Source organism: Lichenostomus cassidix, chromosome 1 (genome assembly GCF_008360975.1).
Source record: "Lichenostomus cassidix isolate B80296 chromosome 1, HeHo_3.0, whole genome shotgun sequence".
Taxonomy (NCBI): domain Eukaryota; kingdom Metazoa; phylum Chordata; class Aves; order Passeriformes; family Meliphagidae; genus Lichenostomus; species Lichenostomus cassidix.
Window position 1 is genome coordinate 78,624,365 of NC_139479.1, and position 16,209 is coordinate 78,640,573.

Consider the following 16,209-nt stretch of genomic DNA (forward strand, 5'->3'; position numbering starts at 1 on the left):
CCACACAAAAAGTCAGTACTTATTCATCCCCAGCTGTAGCTGCCCAGTCCAACATGATACAACCTTGCGAGCAGACAAGTGCTTGCTCTTCATTTCTGCACTCTCACGGAAATAGCTTATGCTAACAATTTGCAAGTTGACTTAACACTCTGAGAATACTCCATGGCCTGCAATAGCATGAATGATCTCTCAGACTCAATTTTTTGGAAGTAGCTGTATATGAACACAGCTAGATTTCTTAATTTAGGTCTTACATACAGGTCATACAGTAAAGACGGTCATATATCCCTTTTTATATAGAAGGCCTATTTTGGGAAAAAAAAAGAAGAAAATGTCAAATCACGGGTTTGTATGTCAATGAAGGAGCACTTACTGTTAAGATGTCGTAACTCCCTGCTGTGAACTGCTTTCTGGAAGAAACCATCCCTGTTTTGGGATCAATGAAGAACTTCCCATCATCGTTTCCATCCACAATGCTGTATGAGATCTCTGCATTAGGGCCTTCATCCTTGTCAAAAGCAAAAGCTCTGTAGATTGGCTCCCCTCTTTTCTTACGGTCCCTCTCTGGCAGCTTGATCTGATAGACTTTCTCTGGAAACTGGGGTTTGTTATCATTCTCATCCAGAACCTGGACCACCACCCAAACGGAGGACTGCTTGGGAGATGTGCCCCCATCTGACACAGTTACCTGGAAAACAGCAGCACAAGTTATTCTCAGCAGCCACAATGGACTTTATAAACTGGAGAAAGACATAAAACACAAGGAAACACCTTGCCCTGCGCAAAGCTAGCCTGCAGTTTATGCAATCTTCTGTGTACGTGACACACAATAGAAACGTACTCAGTGCTTAACTCAATTTGTCCACAATGCCAAATCCAGGAATCCAGGAGATTTTTTACTTTTGAGATGAACGTGGAATAGGGAACCTGCAGACTAGGAACCTATCTATCAAAACATAAAATCCTTTTATCTCAAATTCTGCAAGTTTATCTCAGAAGAGAGAACTGGAATTAACCCATTAATCAAGATCCCTGCATTTTTTGCAAACATATTTTAAAGTTTCTTCTGTCATGGCAAGAATTTGAAAGATGCATTTCTTCTTAAACCCTAAAAGAACCTCTGTCATTTTTTTCCCATTAATTATTTGGAATTTCTTAAACAACAAAAGGATTTCTGTCAGTTCTTTTCATTCATTACCCAAGATGTGACAGCTCATTAATTCCAAACCTGCTTTATAAGATTGTAAGTAGCACAGAGAGGCAGGTAACAAAAAATTTCTGCTGCATTGTGTAGAGAGTGCACCGTACTGCCAGAAACATGTAAGAAATAAAATCTTTGAGATGAAAGTTAATTAGCAATTTAGCTGCAACTTAAACAGAATTACTAATAATTTTCAATCTGAAACACTATGAAAATGAAATGATTCAAGATCAACAAGCCCTCAAGAGATTTAATAATATGCCTTCAAAATGAAATCAATATGTTTCAAACTTCTCCCTCAATATTTCGATTGCATTTTTAATGAGAAAGAAATAAGGCAGAAAGTTATTTCTGTTTGCATGAAAGAAGTTCAAATTTCATTTTCAGCTACATATGGTAACATGCCAAATCCCACAGTAGCAATTTCTGATGATAGTGAGCCAAGATATTACATACCCTTCCCTGCTCATACTGATCACTGCACATCAACTGGTTTGCTGGTAACTTCCTAATGTTTTATTTTTCCTTAATACTTTCTGGGGTCCCTTGCAAATCCTATAGTCCTGATGTCCAATCCTTAGGCAAAGCAAAATTTTCTAGGAACAATACCCCTTGGCATTGTTCCATCCTTGAGTAAAGAAGTCTAAACTTAGAGTAAACTGCAGTTTTACACTGAGATCAGCAGAAAACACATATTTTCTGTGAGAAAGGTGAAAGACATTATCCCGTTTTCGTATTTAATTATATTTTTAAAGATTGATGCAGTGAAAGGGAGCAGACTGACAGCCTCAGGGACTGAAACAGCTCATTTACAGAAAAGTGAGTGGTATGGCAACATATAGTGGCAATGTAAATTCCTCAAAATAGCCCAGAACCCATTTGGAGAGTGGAATCTGTCTTCTCAACAACATGTACCCATCTTAGGCCTCTTTCTCCCAAGACTGAAGCAGAATCTCCTCAGTGCTGAGTAGGTTTGGCAATCAGCACTTGTTGGGATCACCAGCCCTGTGATTGGAACAGCTGTGGGTGTGATCTCCATCCAACTGCTGGACAGAGATCAGACCCATCCTGCAAAGCCCCCAATGTGACATCTGGCAGTCACCAGCACAGGGGTGTGGGAAGAGGACCCACATCATTATCAGTGTGCTCAGCCATCCAGTTCCCACTAGCAACACCTTCCAGAACAGCATTTATAACGTTGAAAGGCTGCACACACGGCTGTGAATCTGCCTTTCCACTCAGTGAGAGCCACACCACCAGGGATCTCAGCCTCTCTACGCTCTGAGAGAATGTCAGAGCTCCTGCAGCAAACATAAAGACAGTTCTGCCAATTCACTTAATAAAGGCTTGCAGCAATATCTAACTTTTGTCCCACTTAGAGGCTGATCCCCTCTATTTTTGTTCTGCTCCGTTGCAACTGGCCATGACCACAGGTTAGCAAAGGAAAGCCTATTTTGGGTTTCTCCACAGATAATATAATCAATGGTGACAAGCAGTACAGGCTGTATTTCACAGAGACAATAAGAGACACACTAATCCAAACTCAAAAAATGTCAACAAAATGCTTTTTAAGGGGGTAATGTTCCTGCATTAAAAAATATTAGCGAGATTCTGGAAACTCTTGTTCTCTGAACAAATTCAACTTTTTTTTTTTTTAAGACATTTTCTTCAACCTGCTAGTAGTAATCTACAAAAAAAGGTGTGTGTGAGAGATAAAGAGTTTACAACCAACAATGACAATAAAATCTATGAAAACCACTGTGGTATAAACAGTCAAGAAACTATGGTGAAAAAACCCTACCTAAGTCAAGAAACTGCTCAAGAAATGAAGCATCCTCCTGTCTTACCAAAATAGTCTCACGGTTTGTTAGGTTACTGCTGAAATCCTGACTAACATGATGTTGTGGCAGTAAATATGTGCATCCATTTGTTTGTTTTTGTAAGCCCAAACTTGGGGGAAATCTATTCAGTAACAGAGAAGTTGCACTGAAAATATTTGCTGCCAGCAAACATAAGATAGTAATGGCTCTAACACAAAATGTCAGTTAATTAATAAAAATTAACGTAGAATGCCTGAAGTTAATCAGTTCTACTTGAGCTAAAATTTACATCCCTGGAGAGCAAAATGTTAGGTACCACATGAGCCTTTTTCTCTGGGTGACACTCAAAACTTTTCAAAATTACAGGATGCAGCTCCACTCAAAAACTTCTAAGTGCCAGACACAGGAGCTGAAGTTCTTTCTTTGCAGGCATGTAAATTAATTAAGCCTCCCTCACACCAGTGATGTGATTATTTCCCTAACTGTAAATCTGCACCCTGGCTGACCCCTCTTCTGTGCTCCATCATCCTGACCCCAGCCTGGCTATTCAGGTTCCAGCTATAAACAAGGTAAAAGAGTTGCAAAAATTTCCTCTGCCCCTACAGAAAAAACCCACCATGACAACACATTAAAACAAACCAACAAATTGCTGCCAGTACAGAATTGTTCCCAGACAAAAAGGGGGAGAACAGGAGAGGTCATTCAGCACATCACTCTGCAAATACCATTTCCATCAGGACACAATATCACGCCAGCACTTAGGGGCCCCTCTAACCAGGGCAATTTTGATTCAAACATTACTGCAGTTCTTAGCAAAACCCTTGAACAGCTGGAAATTACAGTGAAAAGTAACCAGGGAGGGGAGGGAGGTTAGACGTTCATAGGACAAAGCTAATTCACAGCTGGTATCTCTGGAAATGCAAAAGGCAGATGTGCAGGGCACAGGAGAGCTTGCAGGAGAGAAGCTGTAATTTAGGACCAGTAAGGTTCTTTTGTTTAGAAACCTGCAGATAGCATGGCAGGAAAAAGAAAACAGGGAAGAAATGCAATACAAGTGAATGACAGACTGTCTCAATATCTGTTTGTCAAGATGTGCCATCGAAAATCAAACAATAGGTTACTCTCACAGAAATCAAGATGGGAAAAGGGTAAGGACAAAATCATGGCTTTCCCAGTGGAGATGAGGAATGGTTATTCAGTCAGCATATGTTTTACTAAATGGTGAACACTTTCTCCTGCCTGTGTGATGAGTCTGGTATCCAGACTGAACTGCTGCAGACAAGCTGGTGCTTGACCATGTGCAGCTGAGATGGACCAGCCAGCTATTGTCCCCTCTGCTCCCCTGGGTAGACACTGCTGCTCATGCTGTGTCAGGACAGCCTAAACGGAGGATACAACCACCCAAAGCTGGGATACAGTCATGAGAGCCACTGAATTTGGACTCTCTGACCAATCAGACAAAGGCTTGGTCCATTTGGCAAGTGTAGAATGTCTTGAAAGGAATATGACTATATATTTAATAGGGCCTGAATGCAACAGACGAAAAAATAATATGAACTATTATATACATTCATGGTGAAATCCTTAGCATTGTTGCTGTTTTCCCGCCACCTACAGAGAGTTCCACTACAGTTTTCTTCATAAAATGAACACTTTCTGTCAGGAATCTGTATTTGCCCACTGGCTTTAATGCTTATAACTTTACTGAAAGATGTCTGTCAATACACATATGGGTATTGGTTACCTGGAAATTCTTTGCTAGAGTAACAACAGCCACACCTCCCTCACAACGTTTCCTTCAGCTGGATGGACCAGGGTAACGCCTCCTCAAATTCCTTCTACTTCTATCAGACATGTATTTTTTGAGAAAAAGTGCACTAAAATATCTCCTTCTGCAGAGTATGACAAATTCAGTGTAGTAACAGAACTTTCTCTCCACTTTTGCAGGAACTACTTCAGTCGGTTTGGTTTATAGGTAATAACACTCCCTTTCCTACAAGACTGAGAGATATCCATGTTTATGTTCAAGTCCACAGAACAATTACAAAGCGTTTCCACAGCAGCGGACCTTCTCATTGAAAATATAGATATACACTGACTGTTAACATAGAACAGCTGGAATGTTAGATGTGACAACTTCTTCTTTTTATGACTGTGGAGAAGGCATGGAGCAGACATCTACTGTGAAAGTATTGGCTAAAACACAGCATCCAGCCTAGCAGACCTCAGTGATGGTGACAAAACCAATTTTGTCTTGAGACATTCACTCCTATTATGAATCAGACTGTGACACTTAATTGCAGAAGGTGTAGTTCTTGAATCTTTCAGAATACAAATACAACTGTGAGGACCACCCCACTGAATTAAGAGTACTAAATTGAGTCTCATTAACAAAAAACTCATGACTTCCAAGATAATTATTAACTCAGCCGGAGGGAGTAGCTAGCAGGGATGTTACTTCAACAAGTACAAGACAATTAGCAGGTGTTTAATGTGAGTCATCAAGCCTTGAGAAGAACAAGACTCTTCTTCCATATCATTCTTTGGCAGGAGGGAGTACTCAGCCTACCCAATTTTTAAGTTACGAGGAACTGCCACATTACTGTCATTAGCATTGCAAAAAGCTGAAGATGTCATATTTGCTTGTTTATTTTTTTTAATGTGATAACTGCTTAATGCAAAAACAAGTGAGCTGAGATGCTTTTGCCTCATCAAAGGAGTGTGCATAACGAGGTTTTCAGGTAAAAGTCTCTCCCTTCCCCCAACAAGAATTGCTAATTTTGCTTCAGAAAACCTTAGAAAAGAGAATCTGGTTGAGTTACTGAAGGCAGAAAAATGATCAAAGGGAGCGGGAGAGTTGAGGCATACCCCTGCTGTTAGTGACTAATGGGTTTGTTTCTTCTGCCAACGTGTAAACGAGCTGCAGTACCTATTGTAAGTCTCTGGAATTCAGCCCAAGTAGGAGAAGTGAAAGATTATAAAGGAGAGCTCATCGAGGGATGAATAGAGCTTTAAAGTCAAATGCACTGAATTACTATCTCTGCCTACTTCAGAGGCAGACTAAATTCGTGGCTAAATTCTTACAAGGAAATATTTTTCTGAAATGCACGCTGTTTCTGAACTACGTGTCAGATTATTGCTACAAAGTGAAGGCAGTGTAGCTCAAAGATACACAGAATATGAGAGAAAAATAAATGTACATCTTTTTTTTTTTGTTTTTTTAAGTTCAAATCAAATACTGAGTTAGCTGTAGCAAACTAGATACCTTCTCTTTTAACCCTTTATTTAGCAACTGTGGAAAAGAAATGCATAGTTCTTACTTCACTTATTCTAACAGCATGTGGTGCTGTCCCAAAAGACAAATTACTTAAACACTTCTTGTCCAAAAGAGTTCCAGTCATATCAATATGATCCCTCTTTCCTTACTTCCTTTACAATATGCTAATCTGGGAAATCTTTTCAACCATAAAAAAATTTAATACTTTCACTCTGGCCAGGTATGAGAAATAAATAGTTTAGAGTAGATTTTAAACAGAGATTATTACTGACATAAACACTCTAGGTGTTTGATTAGGAACGTCAATGGCTTCCAGCCACACTCAAGCTAGAGAACGATGCATAATGGTCTGTTAAACCATTTGAGAATTAACGATGACATCAGGTAATTTCAGCGCTGTATTGCTGAAAGACAGGAAGAAAGGAAGGAAGGAAGGCTTTTTCATTTGGCGTTAAATGCTCCCTGTAGTATTTGCAAACCTAAATATTAGAGGAGTGTACTGAAGAAAGCCTTAGAGGCTTCAAATCTTAAACTTTTGTCAGACTCAGAGTGCTGAGACCAGTAGATGGTAATCAAAGGACCTGGCAGAATGAAATATCTGAACGGGTGACTTAGAAGTCCAAAACCACTACTACAACTACTTCTACTGCATTTATCCAGTGTCACACTTTATTCTTCAAGCTTTTTGAAAACACAAACAGTAAACAAGTCTCTGAAAAGAAATGGAAGACTTATATTTCAGCTTTAGTAGCAATAAAAGGAAGGATTTGCATAGTTTTTGACAGTGACCCTCTAAAAGAAAAATAGCAATTTTCCACAGGCATTGCTTTTAAAGTTCATTACAGTTTGGAGATCCTGGCGACCTTTGTGCATCAGGCTTTATTTATAATGTTCTTCAATCAATACATGCTAAGTGCAGAACCAAGCATTACTCCATTACATTCCCAGGACAATAGAGCAGCCTGTCGTGTTAAAGGAAACTCCTTCAGGCAATCTCACAAAGCACCTTCCCCTTCATTTCCCTACCTAAAAAGAAAATTATAATCCTTAGGAATGTCAAGCTCATATAATTTGCTTCTGATGAACTGCAGATTAAACTCTGTCCAGAAGTGACTCTAAGACAGTCACTTTCCCGAAGTCCGAAAGTGCCTCTTACTTCCACCAGCGGAGTTAAATACTTAAAAAGCTTTACCTCTACTGCCGAACTGTAGGATAGTCATATAAAATTCAGCAGAAATCCTCTGGAAAGGAAAAGCATTGCTCAACTAGGATTTTTTCTGACGTTCTAGGTGGTAACAGCAGCTTGAAACTGCACATATCATATCATCCATGTTGAGCAGTATGCAAAGTTTGCAACAAGAAGATTGGAAAATTTGAGATGACCACAGCAAGAGCATCAACCTAAGTCTCCAAACAACAACTGTAAAGGTCTTTTGAGTACATTATGAGCCTCCTCTCTTTGCTAATGAGTCTAGAATAATGAGTCTTGCTAAATATATAATGAATAAGAAATTGGAAAGCAGCAGAATACACTCCAAACTGTCCCCTGGTAACACCTGTCCAAGGACATTCAACCACCTTCAGACTGACACCTTACAAACAAGATAAAGTATGAAAGGCAATTGCTTAAAAATAATTTTTTTTAGCCATATGAAACCTCTTGAGGAACAACCTATCACTAAACGGAAGTATAACTACCATCATAGCCCCTAAACGAGAAAGAAGATAAAAGTTGTCTATTGATCTTCACAGTAAACTTTGAAGAAGGTGTTTAGCTCCTGCTGAAAGTGAAGATTACAATCTGAGAGTTTTGTGAACAGAAAATGAATAGTAAAATCTGAGAATATTTCACATCAAGCAGATTTAAATAACATAAATCTTGCAAATCAAGATATGCATGCAGTTTAATGTTAGTAGTACTCTCTATGTCAGTTTTAATCTGATTCATACCTGAATATCTACTCTAGCCATTTGTGGATTTTGCTTTTCTTGTGATAAGAAACACCTGTGATTAAATATTGATAAGTTCCCCTCTATCAGCTCTACCTCTACAGATAATGCCCTTCTCCAAAAATTTTATCTTAGCACTCAGGAAATACAGCAGCTCTCAGTTTTTGTGCTTCAGAAGAGGTGGCATCAACTTATAAGCTCACCACACTGCTCTTTTCTCGAAGATTCAATTACTCTTCATTTTCTATCCACAAAAGTCACTTGATTTTCATCTTCACTATTAACAGGAACCAAATACCTTCTTAAGTTTCCCCAAAATGATGAAGATTGTTACACATCTCCAAATGTCCATTTTTTTCATAGTAGACCAGTCAATATGTGCAATCATGTAAGAAGAACATTCTGGTTATTAATAAAGACAGAATATGTTACCCATGCTTCCAAGATATTTTCCTAGTATTAATAATTTATGTTACATTTTAACTATCAACAGACATGCCCTGTTCAAAAAATATGTGCCAATGTATTGCCAAAATTTAATCAAGCTATAGTACCAGTCACCTTGGAGTTAACTAATCAATGGTATTTACTTTACATCCCTGTTTGGGTGTGCAGCCATGTCAGTGTGCAGCACAGGTCCCCAGATACCAAAACTGACATGGAATTAACTCCCAACTCTTTTAGCAGAAACTCTCAAATTCAGAGAAGGTGTGTGGCAATATCCCTCCATCTATTTGGCAGTAAGTCAGCAGCTGAAAATCTTCTAATAAAAGTTATACTGTGAAAGAGCTTGCTCTGCACACCCTTAAAAATATTGTGGCAGCAGCTTCTGTTACAACAAAGCAATAACTTCAACTAAAACTTCCAGTCTTCAGAGGAAACAATCATCTTGTGTCCTAAACTATAATATAAAAACTTACTTCTAAACATTTTTTGTCATGATGACAGCCACTGCCTTCTGATGTTGGATGAAACATCCCCTTGTGAGGCTCTGTGATGGTCAGTCTTAAAATGATATTGCTGTTACTGAGGAGGTAAAATGTTTATTTGGCCAGCAATGAGATGAAAGATATACGCTGTACTTCCTTAAATTTATTTACTTTATAGGTGCACTGCATCCAAATTCTATGCTGCTACATAAGCAGAACCAAGGATTTTCAAAAGAAAGATAACACTTTTTTTTTCACTTGGTTGTGCTAACAGGGGATGACACCACCTTGTCTCTGGCAGAAAGGCAGATTAAGATGCATCCAGTCCCATCTCCAGCTCCTCCTCCAGCCATTTGCTCTTCCCCTGTCATCCGTTTGCAGCCACCTCCACCTGCCAATAAACTGTTTGTGCATCTGTGCTTCGAACAGGGCTACTGAAATAATCAGGGTTTAAAATGAACCGCCGAAAGAAAACAAAACCCCCCCGAAAGACAGATGGTCAGTGAGCGATGGCAATGAGAGAGCAAAAGGATGAGGGGTATGCCAGCCCCCCAAGTCAGGCTGGGGGAGGTTTACTACGATGTTTGGTAACTGAAGGAACATGCATTGCGCAACAACAATTTTGGTGATGAATTCTGCAATTTCACTAAAGATAGAAACTTAGTCTCCAACCTCCGCCCCCCAAAATTCTCTGTCTTTGAACTCATCACTTACCAACAAGCCTTTGATCAATACCAAAGCAGGCAGAGCCAGAACTATTAATATTAATGTAAAAGACTTTGTGTCCCATCAGTAACGCTGAAAATAGCCATTTTTCATCTTAGACTGTTTTTCCACAATATGCAAGAAATGAGTGCTCTCCATCCACAGATGCAGGTAAAACATTTCAAAGACAGTTTTACAGCTGACAGACTGACGAGTAGCCTCTGACATTTAAATGCAATTTAGCTTTCTCACAGTAAAAAAATGAAGCTTCCACAGTTTTATGTTCAAAATAAAGCTTACCGGTTAGAAAACTGATGAATAAAAAATTGATTTCATAGCTGGGCAGAAAGTATATAAATCAGACTTTTAAGTGATACAGGCTGTTCCCAATTTTTTAATATCCTGTAGAAACATTCTAAATATGCAAAAAGAAAAATGTATGGTTTAGGCCTTAGAAATTTCTCAGACTTTATTGAATAGTCACTCAGGATGACTGCAGTGACTGCTTTCATTAATCAAAAAGGAAAAAAAGAAGATATGATTTTTTGGGTGATATTTAGGTTATTTGATAGTAGTTTCTTTGGTCATGAAAGAGGTGCAAAGTAAAACTTTAATGAACTTAGAGGCCAATATCATAGCAATTATTCATGCATGTTTGAATAAAGTAATTTTTAGAGTGAGATGAGGATTCCATACTAAAATATCTTACAGAATAGTATAAAAACTCTCAGAAAATCAGTATGAAAAGTAATTAAAATAAGGTAAAGGAGATGAGCATGAATAAGGAGGCTGGTTGTTGGGGCTCTTCCCAAGGCAGATTTTTTTAATGACAATATCCTCTTTTTGTGAGACCAGGTTAAAGTAAATCAGATCAATAACTGCTTTGATTTTAGTAATAAAAAGTTCTACTTGACTTCTTCATGCCTACTTCACAACTTTCTGTTACAAATCAATTTTGGACAGATAACAGGCATTAATTGGGCCATATTTAATCACACTTTCATCTAATAGGCAACACAGTCAAGCCTTATTATCTCAATCTCTGCTTGTCTTTGATTTTATGTGTCCTGTAAATATCTACTACCCAATTTATATTGACATGGGGTCAATTTTACAAGCTGGTTGTGAATCAATCAGCATGGGGGAAAAAAATGAAGATTCCAACTTTGAAGTAAAACTCATAATCTTGGACCAACCACCTGTTTTTACTTTTTCCACATCGATTTTCCAGCTTGGAAAACTCAACCTGGAAAATGAGCTCAGGTGTTATGACCAGTACAAAAGACGTGAAACTGAATTCAGGTAATTGTTCTGGTGATAAAGGAAGAGTATCTGTAAGCTGTGAGCCTTCAGCTAAAGGGGAGGGAAAGTATCCACCACTGCAGCATCACCCCTGTATGCCTGATAACTGACTGGGAATAATCTTACTTAGTACCCAGGCAAATGTGGGATTTTCTGTTTGCTTTAAAGAAACAGCAATTTCACATGCAATTATTTTCTTCAGCATGATTTTTTTCCCCTTGTTGGTTCAATCTGTTACACACAAAGCCAGTGATCCTGTGAACAGCGATGTATACGAGTAATTTTCAAAATGTGTCTAGACCACACTGCCAACATAAATAAGTAGGTTTGTGTATGGGAATGAAGTCCTTTTGGGGTAACGATACAACAGGAAAAGCTGTCCCCAAGTTTTAATATCCCAAATGTGTTAAAAAAAAATCTTGTCCCAAAACCTTAAATTCCCAGAGTAACACTTGGAATGCATTAAAATGTTCAGGTTATTAATATTAATTAATCAATTAATACTATTATAATTAATTAATTGCATAGTGCCTGGAGTCCTGGAAAGGGATCTTTATGTGCCAGAATAATAATAAAATGGTATTCTACTCCTGCAGTGCAGAAGGAATTTTAAAAGATCACAACTTTTAAAATATTCTTAGAAATTTGATTCTTCTGAAGAATTAGCCTTTAACATGCATTTGGGTTTTGTAGCCACAGGATGGCATTCACTGCTGTGCAAAGGGTCAATAAAATGATAAATGTGAATAAAGCTTAGGAAGCATACTTTTTATCTGCAGAAAGGAAATATTTAATCGAAAATTATTAATATAAATTTACTGCTTTCTACTGATGACAACGATTGATTCAAGAATGTAATACAGAAATCTTAACATGCATAGCCCTTAAGGTTCATGTTCTTACATTAAGGCCCTCAACAGATATGTATCTTGCCTGACTCCAGTAAGCTGGGACACTCTAAAAATACAAAGCAGCAATTCCAACCTGGGACACCAGCAACTGCATAAAGCGCTTCAGTTTCACTTCCATAATTTATGGAGTCACTCTATTGGATTTATACAGGCTCATAATTTACTGTTTATTTTCCCATTAGGGCAATGTGTGGAGGAGGTGTTGACACACAGCACACCAACGCGAGGACAGTTGGACCAAACGAATGGCCAAGGTGACCGATAATTGGACTGCAAATGCCAAAGAGTGTGGTTGAAAAGACAGGTATATCAACCCACACATACTTTTCCCAGTTGTGAAATCAAAGTTAAGAGCAGGGACAATCAGCTACAAGTAGCCACAATTTATAGAATTGGGTTTGAAGTCAGTGGCAAGCAGCACCCAATTAACGGCAGTAGAGGGGTCTAAAGTGACTGCTGAAATGACTGGATTTAGAGTGATGAGCAGGAATGTCAGATGGAGAGACAGCCAAGTAATGCTATTAACCTTTGTGAGATTGCCTCGCTGATAATGTGGTCTGGGGGACAATAAAACACTGCATGAGACAATATGCCCAATTTGGTGGTGCAGGACCGATATATGGGACAAGGCAGTGAATTTCCCTGGATTCACTTTATGGGCCTCCAATTAGCCCTCACTAGGTGAAGGAAGAGAAAGGAGGAAGCAAAAAGGATCCCTCTAATGAGTCGCTTTGTTGGTTAGTAGCAGAAAAGATTGAAAAAGCAAAGTTCTAGGAGCTGCTTTGCTTTTGAGATTGTCTCAGGAGCTGTTAGAGGGGCAGGGTGCTTTGCTGGAAATTGTTGTGAGAAAGTTGATTTATGGGAGGTCAGCACAACTACATCCTGACAGGACCAGTGCAAGAGGTGTGATCTCTTGGCACAGGCAAATCAGACATTCCAGCCCCATGCACTGATCCCCGTGGTTAGATGCTGGGTCATTGCTGCAGATGGCTGCTCACGATGTGGAGCCCTGACTGACATTACGTGGAGATGCTGCCAGTGCTCCCTTTGAGAAATTCCACACAAAATATAAACAAACTTGTTCTCCAGAAGTGCACAAAAGTGCATCCAGTTTTAGAAATGGAGTATTAGGAGTAGATCTAATCCACAGATTACTAATATGATAAAACATCTACAACTGGTTCACAGGCTTCGTGAGGCAAAAGCAGTTTGTCAATCAAGTGAAGTTTAAGATACAGTTCCTGTTTTGCTATGTAAGTCTGGTGAATGTGTACTCAGTAACCTCTAGAAAACAGCACAAATGTGTAATTTATTCAGCTACTACTTTTTAGGCATTCAAGGGCTAGTGGAGCACATTGCACTCCAGAGAAACCAGGGTGTGTCTCAAGTTAGGAAGTCATGAGGTAGCTCTCAGCTATAGCTTGGAGGAGAGGGAAGGGACACCAAATTAGCTCTGCAAGAACTGAGTGAGGTACTGAAAACACAGCCCACAGCTCTGAGATGGGTAATTTGCTTTGTCAAGAAGCAGGATAAATGACTGCCTCATGCTGAGCACTGTGCTGCAGCAGCAAGGATTTCTTTTGGGACCTGAGCAGCTTGCTGGAAGTTGGGCATCCCGTCACCACTGTGATCCATCATCAGGCACCCTCCCAGGGCTGCAGAAATAACACATCTTCTGTACACTTCAGACTTCTTTTTATTAAAAAAGCCACAGCTTTCAATTGATACTTTCACACTGAGAGTCGGATGTTATGAAGGTTGAATGCCTGAAGAGAAGGCATTTGAAGAAAGTATTATTTTACTTTTTAAATGTCATTCCCTGGCTGGGGTGCTGCAGTGAAGACTGCACTCAGGCACTATTTAGTGGATTGCAACCAAAACAGTGAAAGATCCTTAACTGTATATGTACTTGGTAAATGCCATTGAAAAAGACAGAACAGGCTTTAGTACTCAATTCAATCCCACAAACATATGTCCAAAGCTACACAGAGAGAGTTTGTGCAGGTCCATTTGAACAACAGGGTTTTGGTGGCAAGGACAAGCAGTAAATGCAAATTAACCTCACATGTCAGTTAATATTTTGATTCCTTCTGCTATAAATTATGGTCTATTGAGACCAAGCTAACACATATCTCTAACACATTGCCTTCTGTCCCTCTCAGTCAACAGAAATCACGCCATTTTGGCATTCTCTGATGTATCAGATAATAAAACATTATCCCTGCTTCTCTAAAATGTGTGGTCTAAAATTTATGACCTTGTAGAAATTTTCTAAATGTTTTTTAAACTGTGGTCGTGTTGGGGTTTTTAAAAAGTGTGGCAATGTAAAACCATGTGTTTATAGTCTCCCTGGGTTTTTTTTTTCAATAAAGTCTTTAAAATAACTGTTTGAGGTTTAAGAATGCTTGTTTTAGTTTACACAACACCTTCAAATTATCTGGAAGGATAGTGGAGGGAAACAAGATTCAAAGGGAACACCAGATATATTTGAGGCTGTGGAAGAAAATATCAACTTATTTACTGGTATCTGAATTAAAGACAACATGCTGGGTCTCAGAAAAGTTGAAGCCATAATTTGACAGACTGCTATTAGCAATATTTGTATTTTTTACTTTCCCAAGCAATGTGAGAAAAAATAACTCATTATTTTGATTCTGACATTTTTGCTCTCCAGTGCTCATGTTAATCCTTGCTTTTGAATATTTAGAATATTCCTTGCCAAAGAAAGTATTATTTTTTGCCAAGCCATATAATGTACTCTAGGACTGCTATGATAACATTTTCAATGTCTCTGTATCATGAGAGATTAGCAAACAGCAATATTACATTTGAGAATGATGAGATTAATCTGTTTCTTGACAACTGAAATTTGTTAGGCTGTGAAAAGAAAATTACTGGTTTTGAGGGCAGATTTCTTTGCACTTGATGCTTCAGGGCCTTTGTATTTTTCTGTTTAAATCATATCTTTATAAAAAGCAAAATAACTGTTTGGTCTCTGATTATTATCAAACTGAAGTCAGATAAGAAAAACATTAGGATTCTTATGTTCTGTGATAATACATTTAGTGAGAAAAAAAGTGTCAATTATGCTTAGTAAACTGATTTTCAACCTGATTAGAGGTTTTCTTATCTCTAGGCATCTAGTAAATACCTTAATTTGTGTCATGTTACAAATTATGCTGCAAACTACAATCTTATTTCAGCACATTTCACACAATGATGCACTTTTGCCATAACAAATTATTATTAAAATTAAAAAAAACCCTAAACCCCAAACGTCACAGTTTTTTCAAACTACCATGATTTTGCTTGACATTTTCCTATCCTGTCCAGTATATCTTCATCACTCAAGAAGAATGTTTAAGGTTTATATTGTGGAGGGACAGTGTGGTGATGTGGGAAAGATCTGAAAGATCAGAAAAAAGGGAAAATACATCATATTGAAGTACATTACAGGCTACAGTGAGAAGACTGTGAGGTGTGGTGAGGCTCAAAGAAAATATCGTGTATTCACCAAGTGCCCGGACTGGTGGGGAGTTCTGGAAATTATAAACCCCTGAATAATAAGAGCTCTAATAAGGAGAAGACAAAAGAAAAAAAAAAAAAAAAGAAAGAAAAAAAAAAGAAAAAAATCCGAGGACAGAGCACTGACAAAACTCTGATGATGTCATTCTAGATGGACATTCTAGATGTCATTCAATGGATTGTGCCTCAAGAATAAAGATTATCTTCACTGTGATGGTAAAAAGGCAGCTGTAGGGAAGATAGTAAAATCTAAAAGACCTTGTAAAAGGAAAGAGTTGTTCCAGTTTTTCCCTTGTGGAGAGGCTGCCTTTAACCACAGAGCTCACAAGTAAAGATGATGTGGGGAAGAAACCTCTTAAGCCTAAGTTTCAGTACCAGGGAACCATCTCTAGTCAGATTCCATGGTCACTGCAACAGCGTGGGATCAAAGAGCATGCGGCAAACCAACCCAAAGGCTACTAAACACAATGGAATTGGAGACTTAGTGCTGGGATCCCCACACGATGTATTGCAGGGTGTAGGATTTGGTGCAGATAAATGGTGGTGGGAAGTGAAGCTGCTTTGAAAAAATCCCAGAATCAATTTTTTT

At 38.5% G+C, this 16,209-nt stretch overlaps 1 protein-coding gene across 7 annotated transcripts in view; it reads right to left on the reverse strand.

Moving 5' to 3' along the window:
- FAT3 (FAT atypical cadherin 3) overlaps positions 1–16,209 on the reverse strand; it is a 396,068-nt gene that overhangs the window by 106,891 nt on the left and 272,968 nt on the right. For all 7 annotated transcript variants that reach the window (XM_085065228.1, XM_085065219.1, XM_085065190.1 and 4 more), the window contains exon 5: positions 374–688. In XM_085065228.1, coding sequence (XP_084921354.1) covers positions 374–688 — 315 coding nt within the window. The remainder of the gene's footprint in view (positions 1–373; positions 689–16,209) is intronic.